This window comes from Protomyctophum bolini (assembly GCF_963924005.1).
Source record: "Protomyctophum bolini genome assembly, chromosome: 18".
Lineage (NCBI taxonomy): Eukaryota > Metazoa > Chordata > Actinopteri > Myctophiformes > Myctophidae > Protomyctophum > Protomyctophum bolini.
In genome coordinates this window covers 18998892-19008848 of record NC_137879.1, presented here as the reverse complement: position 1 = coordinate 19008848, position 9957 = coordinate 18998892, and the positions used below count along the sequence as shown (strand labels likewise).

The window sequence follows — 9957 nt, the reverse complement described above, 5'->3', positions numbered from 1 at the left end:
CACCGGGCGACGCTTTCGACAAGACTCGTGTATTCAACTTTTTCTTTCTCGAGCTAAGGGACTAACAAATTAAGTACAATGACAACTGAGTATATAAATTCAACGGTAACGTGACGACGGCGGGTTTGTTGTACAAAAGATACTAACGCCCAATGAGCCCAAATAACTGTCTATTTGACTGTAAGATGCAGTCTATGCCATAGATAGACCGCATCGAACCTATACTGAGTCTATTGGTTGGATCTTGACGCCACTGACAAATCCTTTATTTATTCTAGGAGAGTACCCCTTGTCAGAGTAATCTAGTAAAATTACTCTGACAAGGGGTACTCTCCTTCTACACTCTGCCCCTTGTATCCCACTCGTATCCGCCCCCTCGCCACATTTACAACCTTAAACTCAACTGGTTTATTACAGCCCCTTTATATTTCTTTCTTAACAACTTGATTTAAAATGACATAATAATCGAAACCTTTCAAAAATATTTACTTTTCAAATTGCAGATATTTAGCGGACTTGTTAGGATATGGGATTTATTTTTTTATAATTATGTATTAAATCTGTATTTGAAATACAAACTCTAAAAAATGTAAACTTTTGATATTCCGAGCAAGTAGATTTTATGTTTCATGTTTTGTTGAAAGTCTTTGTGCTTTTCAAATGAGGCAATCAATTTTAGCATTTAATCATTCCTATCCCAAAAGCCTGAATTCACAAAGCACAAACTTATAGCTTGCCCTACAAGTTATAACAACCATGCAGTTCAGTGGTCTGCCAAATCAGATCACATCGTGAAAACGGTAACGGTATTGTATCTCAAGTTCTCAACATATTCCCAAAATGATATACAGTACAAGCATTACTTTTCACGTTTATTTGGTCAGTGCTGACTGATATTATTTAATGTGACAGTTTTAATTATCTCATTATCACAATCTGAGTTGAGACTCATTGTCACTTTGTTTCTTTTTCCCCTGCATCATCATCATCATCATCATCCTCATCATCACCACCCGAAGCTTCTTCCTCACTGGAATCCTCATCTTGAGCAACACTAAATAAACACAGAATTACAAATTACATATCATTCATATAAATGTGCTAATGGAAAGTAAGTTCCTGAATTCAATAGCAGTCAAATAATGTGAAAGGCCTACATAAACATGATTCTGTTTCAAGTCTCACCATTGTGGTCTGTTGAGATTCATGCATTCTCTTCCAGAGTCTACATCAAATGGATCTATAAACAAGACATAATTAACTTTCATTAAAGGAAAATTGTCTTCAGAGTAAATAGAATACAGTGCCTTTTTGCAAAGCACTTTACAATGTAGTATGCAATACATGGTAAAATCACTGGACCAATGCAGGCCATGGTCAAAATGTTGATTAATTACTATATTTAATACTCTCCATACGAAACTAGACAATCATGTGCAACATTTCTGGGTTCATATTATAAAACCGATGGGTCACACAGTCACACTCAATAGCAAGAGTGAATTAACCTTTTTATTGTTATTTCTTCTCCATGTCTTTAGGCTACAAAGAAAGGACAAACGTTTCGGCTATCCAACCTTCGTCATAGACAGAATGTTTGTCCGCACCAGCCAAAACGCTATTCTAACATTTCTGGGAGAAATTGCCAATAATTGCCATGTAATTTTTTTTTAATCTATACCTTTCACATATTATCAGATCACTTTCCCCCTCTTACCAAACTCTTCTTCCTCTTTAGGAGCATTTAGATATTCTTTCTCTGCAGAGAGCAGCTCTTCCTCTGACTGGCAAACTGCATAGCGTTCCAGCAGAACTTTATTGAGCTCCAAGAATCCCTTGCCCCACTTGAATTTACTGAGCAGGATCAACGCCAGCTCCTGAAAACCTAAAAAAATAATAAGAATAAGAATAAGAATGGTAATAATAACAACATTATCAAGACACTGAAAAAGATAGAATATTATGTTCTTCACTTGGTAGAACATAATATTACTGGTGGTGGTATAACACTACAAGTCAGCTGCTATGAGTTCAAACCTTACCTACAATGCAGAATGTGGCAGCAAATGCTTCAACACAAGATAACTTGCAAGGTTTGCCATAGTTTACAGGATTTGCTGCTACAAGGAAGGGCAGCAACCTGGGATGTGATCCAATCATCTTATTGAAGGGAGTCTCCTCAAGTTTTGCCCAGGAACAATCAATGACTGCCATTCCATTCTGTGCCACGATCTCTCTGTGCACGAAATGGCAACAAAAATTACTACTATCAGGATTTAGTTTAATATAGAGAATGATTCAATCAAAACTGCACATGAGTTTTGTAATGACACAACTAATACACATTTCTTCTAGGAATCTGTTCCAATACACATTTTGACAATGACAATAATTGTCCATGCAACTTGATTTGTATGTTTCAGATTAGGCACAGCAAAGGAATTTAGGGTGTTGCCTGAAACATATTTATTCTATTTAAATGTATAGCTAGCTGGATGGAGAATACTGTAGATAGGAAAATCAGGAATGTATGAGTGAGAGCTCTGCTGGTATGTTTTTCCCCATTTGTCATGTCTCTGTGTAGATCTATGGAAAGGCATTACATTGCTTTTATATAATTTATCCATCCTCCTTTTTCCCTTGCATATAAAGCACTTTGAGCTGTATTCCATGCATGTACATATATTGATGATCATGAAATATGTAAGTGGGTAACCCATAACACACCTGTCTGCTGGTGTCACATACTTTGTGCCCATTGGACTCAGTATGAGGCCGTTGAATCTCTGGTTTAAGCGCAGGGTTCGTACAAACCCCTTGCGTACCAACTTCCTGCCAGTGCAACGCTTAGGGTCACAGTGGCCCAACTCCCACATGGCAAGTGGACATGGTAGTTTCACCTCAACAACCTCCTTTCCCTCCTCTGGGTGGAGACTTGCTGAAAAACAGAGGGGTCAGAATTTGAGACAACAATAGGTTCAACAAAATGAGATGCTGACACTGTAATGTCAACAACTTCATATCACACACGGGTACGTTCTGCTTTTGTTATTTGTGATGAATGCAACTCTTTTTATTTATTTTATTTTTCAATAATATTTTTATTGATTTTTACATTTTATGACAAAGACAAAACAGAAAAAAGACACTCAGACACGTTGCCGAACAAAGGGCACAGATATACAGGTACACACCACACGTACATCGAACCATACAATAAAATACAAAAACAGTGTATATATATATATATATATATATATATATATATATATATATATATATATATATATATATATATATATGGACACATTGTTTGGTGCTTGATAGTCATGCAACTCTCTTTAAAATTGGAAATGTTTGCCAGATGCCAATCTCTAACAGGTGCCCACTCGTCCTGTATCCAGTATCCATACCAAGAATCATCTTCATACATATTTACAGCGACGCCAGCCAGTGTAGCACAATTACCTTCTAATGCAGTATGCATCTCTTCTGTGAAAGCCTCCAAAGATTTCCCCTTCATTTTGTGCCTTTTGTCCTTGCCTTTGTTGTCATGACGTTCACATCTTCCCTGTTTCTTTCGCCCCGGCATGTTGCACAGTCAACTTAAAGGTAGAACATGGATGCACTCTAAATTTGTTTACTATACAATATCCTCGCTGGGAAAACGTTAACAGAAGCCTGACTAATAGACTCACAAGTTATAATCTAACTTTCTCTAGTACATGTTAGCATTTTAAATTCCAACAAAGTGTCCCTTTGACAACACCTGAGTTGCCGATTTGATTTAAAGTAAAGCTATAAACAGTGAGCTTATTACTAATATTGCTGCTACATGTGATGTGTCTCCATCCCATTGCCCACATTAACGAATGTTCACGCCTCACATTGTGATTGGCTAGTTCGTTGTCAGGCAACCGTCGCTCTTTGGCATCAAACGGTTGCGTGACAACCAACTAGCCAATCACACGATATATGTTCCTCTGGATTATGGGATTTAAGCACGAACACGCAGCACTACGCATGTCCAAATCTTATTTTGATCAGGTGACCTGTGTCGTCTCGTCTGACAATAAGTGTAGCAGGAAATTCAGCAAGAATGCCCACTTGCCCAGTTCATCTGCCTATGATAGCTGTTCTATATAAATCTGATACATTTAGTTACGTTTAATTCAGCCGTATAATAGAATGTTGTATGTAATAAGGCCATGGATGGTCTGTGCATTTCTTCTCAGTAAGTAATATATGCTGTCAGTTTTGACGCGATGAGTTGTGATGGTGTAATAACGACGATACCATTACCATAGGTTTCTTCCCTTTTTAATTTAGTGAAACATTTATCACACTTTGAAATAATTTTGTTGATTTGTGTTTATGCAGTGACCAACGGCGCATTCGCAGGAAAAATGAAGATAGTCGAGGAGCCCAACACATTTGGGTAAGACAATAGTAAAAGCCACCAGCCACGTCAAGTCATCAAATTGACTTATTGCTCCTGTACTGCTTTTCATGATTTGTAGGCTATGGGGTCGCTCAGGAGAGCACGCGCCCTTCTGTTTTTTGGCTATATAGAAGTGTCAATTTGTATGTCTCTAAATGTTTTGATGAATTAAACAAGGTGGACCCTCTTGTAAACAAGTGTAAGCCTAATGCTTTATTGGGTCGTCCACTCACACTTAACAGTCTTTGTATTGAGTTGTGCTTGGAATGTACTGTAATTCTGCAATCTGTTAATACATATTTCAATCAACCAATCAATCTGTTTCTTCAGGAACAATGCTTTTAAAGTATTTTTTAAAAATGGATTCTTATCTGTTTAGGATAAACAATCCATTTTTGGCTCAAGGGAGCAGACTACAGCCTAGAGCGACTCCTTCTCCTGTGTCAGGTAAAAGTCTCTGCAGTCATTTTGTCTTGATGACTCATTGTTATTACATTTAATGTAATTATGAAGATGTAATGAAAACCTTTCTTGATATTATTTATAACGCCCCTTCAAGGCCCAACACATCTTCATCGTCTGGCTGGAAAGTGCTTCAGTTTCATAGAGTCAACGTAAGTATTAGTTTATTGTTTATATAATGTTCACTCCCTCTGGGAGTAGGTGATACGGTTTTATCATGTGATGATTGCATTTCAGATTTTAGAGTTAATTCATGCGAGTTGATTCATTCCACAGATATAAATATGAATTCTGTCCATTTCATAACATCACCCAACATGAGCAGTCATTCCGATGGAACGCCTATAGTGGGATATTGGGGTAAGTGTCTGAGAAATGTTATTGCCCGGATCATTCTTAACTTGTAAATACCCTTTACCCTTTAATATTTTTTGAACAGCTCCTATAAACAGCTATAGTGTAGATTCTGTCTGAACACAATCATTGACATTGCCAATGAGCAAATAGGCTGGGTATGTCTGTGGAAACCCTTGGCTAATAAGAGACCACAATTCTTGATGATGATGTACAATGATTAGAGCGATCACATTATTGTGATTTTTTTTATTACTTAAGATCATTTTAATTTAAGTTTCTATATTTTTTGGAAAGTTTTTGTGAAAATCATGTGACATTTATGTTCTGTATTTCTTTTAGAATCTGGCAGGAATGGGAGATAAAAAACAACACTTTCACAGGCATGTGGATGAGAGAAGGAGATGCATGTGGAAGTAAAAGTAGGCAAACAAAGGTTGGTGAAGGGTTTTTTGTTAAATAGGATTTAGGAGGTCCCTCTGGCTAAGTTAAGATGTAATCAAATTTGAGGAAGATATATCCACAAAAACATTGTTTTACAGATTGTAGAACAGGGAGGGACTCAATACATCTCTAATCAGTTTGTTGTCATGTTTGTGTAGGTTATCTTAAAGTGTGGCGTGAGCAGCAAGCTTGCCCAAGTATCAGAGCCCAGTACTTGTGTGTACTCTCTTACGTTTGAGACTCCACTCGTTTGTCATCCACATTCTCTCTTAGGTAAGACACCAGTAGGGCATCTAATAAAGGAAAACCACACTTTTGCTTTGTAAAAGGCATTCTTGCAACATTGCTTGACAAGTAACAATGACATATTTTCAAGAGAAAGAAGTGACACTTTTAACAGTATTAACCGCTTAGATCAGGGTTCCCCAGGGCTCTATACTAGGTCTGCTAAATAAATTCAGCTAATGCTGATTAATACACTATTACTGTGCCTAAAAAGTGTCCACAAGTACTTATTTCAGTTGAAATGTTTTTGCCACGTCATAAATTAGCCTTGATGCTGCTGCTTTCTGATCGATTTTGTACCGTCCTCCAGTATATCCTACCCTGAATGAAAAGCTGCAAAAGGAATGGGATGAAGCAGAACAGGCATTCTATGAGGGGCTTATCACTGAGCAGGTAAGTGGCAGTGTAGTCTGACTGGAGAGTCACTCTTAAGTGTATGCATGTGTTTATCACATTAGATAATTGACACAGGGGTGAAAAATGGGTTACAAAATCGTGGGATATATATATTTTTTAAATAAAGTGATATGAGGCTTAACAAATGGCTACTGTTCATTGACACATACTGTATTATGTTTACTGCAGGGTTACAATAATCTTTTGAAGGATGTTTTTGAGGAGGCTGGATTCCTGAAAAGCCACAAAGTGAAAGTTGTGAAGCTGGATATCACTGCCCTTTCAGAAACGCATGATTCTTTACAGAAATGCACAGAGGTATGCACATTACATATATACTGTACGTATGTATATGCACATTACATATATATATATAATATTTTCTCTCTCTAAATATATACCCGTCTAACGAAGGGGTTTAATTGTGAGTGCAGTGTGTATAATATCACTAGAATGTGTCCAGTTTTGTATACTATAATATTTCTTATCACTTGCTTAAAATAATTAGGTCTCGAATACAAGCGGCCTAAATGAGTTTTCGGCATTAGAGATAGAGTGAGAAGTTCAGTCATGTGCTGGGAGCCTACTGAGAACGACAACCCAACTCATACCCTAAACCTAACCGCAAGCACGGAGCAGCGCAGTCACTTCCTTGTTTCCTAATCACAGCCAGTAGTCTCCCAGACTACATGCAGTAGGTCGATAAGATTGTCTTGATAAGTAACCTACTGGTGATTATTGGTTGATCACATTCGAAGCGGGTGACTCGCTGCTTCTTCGCTTCGCCTGGAAAGGAGCCATCTTAGGTGGTTCGAGCATCTGGTTGCCTCTCGAGCGTCTCCCTAGGGAGGTCCTCGAGGCACGTCCCACTGGGAGACGACACCTGGGCAGACCAAGGATGAGATGTAGGGATTACATCGACTATAGAAAAATGGTTGAAGATGGATGGATGGATCACTTGCTTACTGTTCTGTCTGTTCATGTAGGACTTTCGGAAACAGAGGGAGGAAATTGAGAGATTGCGCTTACTCCTCACACAACACAACATTCCTTTTGAGTCAAACACACGTGAGTCAACTCATGAAGTCTATATCCTTTTACAATCTTAAACCTAAATCTTTGATTTGATTACTTTTTTATTAAAAGTAATCAAGTCCTCCTCATGCATATGTTCCTTGCATGTACCATCATACATTCTTGTAAAAAGGCAATATGGGAACCCATTGGCAAGTAAAAAGGTAATGTACACATTTTACTATGTCATTGATTGATTTTTATCATCTGTTTCACATCTGAAGGAAAGAGTACAGCCAGTGTAACAGCCCAGGACCAATACTTAAGAGGAGACAATGGCCTCGTCAGAGATCTACTTTGAACCCGCCTGCACTTACAACCCATTGATATCCACTGATTACCTACCACTCCAGTCTTGAAACATGTAGGGGCAGCAATAGTTCAGGAGGTAGAGCGGGTATGTGGGAATTGGAAGGTTTCTTGGTCGACTCCCAGTTCTTCCTGGCATCATGTTGAAGTGTCTTCCACAAGACACCCCTAAACGCTCCTGATGAGCAGGTTGGTGCCCTGCATGGCTGCATCCATCGGTGTATGAATAACTGAATAGCACTTTGGAAAAGGTTGCTAACCATGTCGATCTAAGGCTGCTAATATCTCGGTGAGGGATGACAGTAAGTCAAAAACGTTTGGGAGTAAAATCCATATTTTGTTTGTTTTCCAATTTGTAAATCTTTAAATACTTGAATATTGTGAAACATTTTCCATTCCTTTGACCTGCATAGGAACCCTTACTCTTTCTGTATGATGTTTGGGACTTGTAGGCCTACAGCCCTACACTGGAATTGCATTGTAATTGTGTCATACATCAGGGATATAGGAAATAGATTTACCTGTGGGCCACATTACAAAAATGGCAAGGGGCCAGGGGCCAGTAGATAAAATTACGACATTAATGATACTTGATAACTTCTCTCTTTCAATTGCTTTATTTTCGCAAAATGTATCAAAGTACAATGTGCATGCACACAATATGTAAATAAATAAATGTGTTACATTTTCTTGCATAAACACAAAGAGCTGTTTCCATAACTGCACAAATTATTGCACATAACATGAGTAGCTGTTATAATAACATAATAACATAACATGAGTAGCTCTTTGCCTGCCTGCCTGTCTGTCTGTCTGTCTGTCCATGAGTAGTTATTTGTCTGTCTGTCAATGAGTAGCTGTCTTACTGTCTGCCTGTCTATGAGTAGCTGTCTGCCTGCCTGTCTATGAGTAGCTGTCTGCCTGCCTGCCTGTCCAATTGTCCATGAGTAGCTGTCTGTCTGCCTGTCTGAGTAGCTGTCTGCCTAATTGTCCATGAGTAACTGTCTGTCTGCCTGTCTATGAGTAGCTGTCTGCCTGCCTGCCTAATTGTCCATGAGTAGCTGTCTGTCTGCCTGTCTATGAGTAGCTGTCTGCCTTCCTGCCTGTCCAATTGTCCATGAGTAGCTGTCTGTCTGTCTATGAGTAGCTGTCTGCCTGCCTGCCCAATTGTCTATGAGTAGCTGTCTGTCTGTCTATGAGTAGCTGTCTGCCTTCCTGCCTGTCCAATTGTCCATGAGTAGCTGTCTGTCTTCCTGCCTGTCCAATTGTCCATGAGTAGCTGTCTGCCTGCCTGTCCAATTCTCCATGAGTAGCTGTCTGTCTGCCTGTCTATGAGTAGCTGTCCGACTGCCTGCCTGTCCAATTCTCCATGAGTAGCTGTCTGTCTGTCTGCCTGTCTATGAGTAGCTGTCTGCCTGCCTGCCAGCCAGCAAGTTGGTTAACAGAAAATAAATTGTTATGGCTGAGTAAAATAAAATACAATAAACACAATTTGCCTGAAAATAGATTACCCAGCTATGACCTTTTTCATGAAAAAAAATGAGTAGTGATATGGCTGACTGAGTAAAATAAAACAATCTACCTGAAAATAGATAGCTATAAGTGAAGAGCAATTTCCGCAATCTTCCATTTCCGCAATTTCCTCAATTTCCATTTCCACCATTTCCGCAATTACCATTTCCGCAATTTCAATTTCCGCAATTTCCGTTTCCACCATTTCCGCAATTTCCGCAATTACAATTTCCGCAATTTCCATTTCCGCAATTTCCATTTCCAACTATTAATGGCAGCTGGGTTTCATCATTCAAATAAAATAGAATTCTGTCCGTTTAGCTATAAAATTATGTCAGGGAATAGGGATACACAGTATATGTCTTTCATTTGCATTGCATCTCCCCCCCCGTTTCGTTCGAGTATAATAGTACAACTCTAATAGTATTACTTATAATAATGTAATTAAAGATAACTTCATTCAGATTTATTTATTTTTATTTCATTTTCCAGACTTTCTTTTCTTCTTTTTTTTAGATTTTCATTGGTGGGCCAGTCATAATGGTCCCGCGGGCCTGATGTGGCCCGCGGGCCTGAGGTTGAGTATCACTTTGTTTCAAGTAATCGAAGCCTGTAAATATGCCAATAAATGAGTACTGTGGCCTTCATTTAAGAAAGTGTATCATTGCGTTTACTGTCCT

General features: G+C 38.6%; 2 protein-coding genes across 2 annotated transcripts; one reads left to right on the top strand and one right to left on the bottom strand.

Annotated features, from left to right (window-relative positions):
• Positions 1-876: 876 nt before the first annotated feature.
• On the bottom strand, positions 877-3851 carry tsr3 (TSR3 ribosome maturation factor). The gene is made up of 6 exons (XM_080789847.1): positions 3469-3851; positions 2728-2938; positions 2043-2236; positions 1718-1885; positions 1186-1240; positions 877-1054 (listed from the first exon to the last, which is right to left on the bottom strand). The coding sequence occupies exons 1-6, from the start codon at positions 3590-3592 to the stop codon at positions 955-957; spliced, it is 852 nt and encodes a 283-aa protein (XP_080645973.1). The 5' UTR covers positions 3593-3851; the 3' UTR covers positions 877-954.
• A 223-nt stretch (positions 3852-4074) lies between these two features.
• Positions 4075-9179, top strand: gnptg (N-acetylglucosamine-1-phosphate transferase subunit gamma). The gene is made up of 11 exons (XM_080789846.1): positions 4075-4234; positions 4381-4438; positions 4821-4888; positions 5001-5055; positions 5180-5263; positions 5600-5693; positions 5860-5974; positions 6297-6379; positions 6572-6700; positions 7369-7450; positions 7681-9179. Exons 1-11 carry the CDS (start codon positions 4189-4191, stop codon positions 7755-7757), a joined length of 891 nt encoding a protein of 296 aa, XP_080645972.1. The 5' UTR covers positions 4075-4188; the 3' UTR covers positions 7758-9179.
• Positions 9180-9957: the final 778 nt, after the last annotated feature.

Bases quoted from the DNA above. Each gene is read 5' to 3' on its own strand.
- tsr3 (XM_080789847.1), bottom strand. From the start codon at position 3,592: ATGCCGGGGCGAAAGAAACAGGGAAGATGTGAACGTCATGACAACAAA. The intron at 1,241-1,717 runs GTAAGAGGGGGA...TCTTGTTTATAG, and splicing joins TAAAGAGGAAGAAGAGTTTG to ATCCATTTGATGTAGACTCT. The intron at 1,055-1,185 runs GTGAGACTTGAA...GTGTTTATTTAG, and splicing joins AATCTCAACAGACCACAATG to TGTTGCTCAAGATGAGGATT.
- gnptg (XM_080789846.1), top strand. From the start codon at position 4,189: ATGTTGTATGTAATAAGGCCATGGATGGTCTGTGCATTTCTTCTCA. The intron at 5,056-5,179 runs GTAAGTATTAGT...TTCATTCCACAG, and splicing joins TTCAGTTTCATAGAGTCAAC to ATATAAATATGAATTCTGTC. The intron at 7,451-7,680 runs GTGAGTCAACTC...TCACATCTGAAG, and splicing joins TCCTTTTGAGTCAAACACAC to GAAAGAGTACAGCCAGTGTA.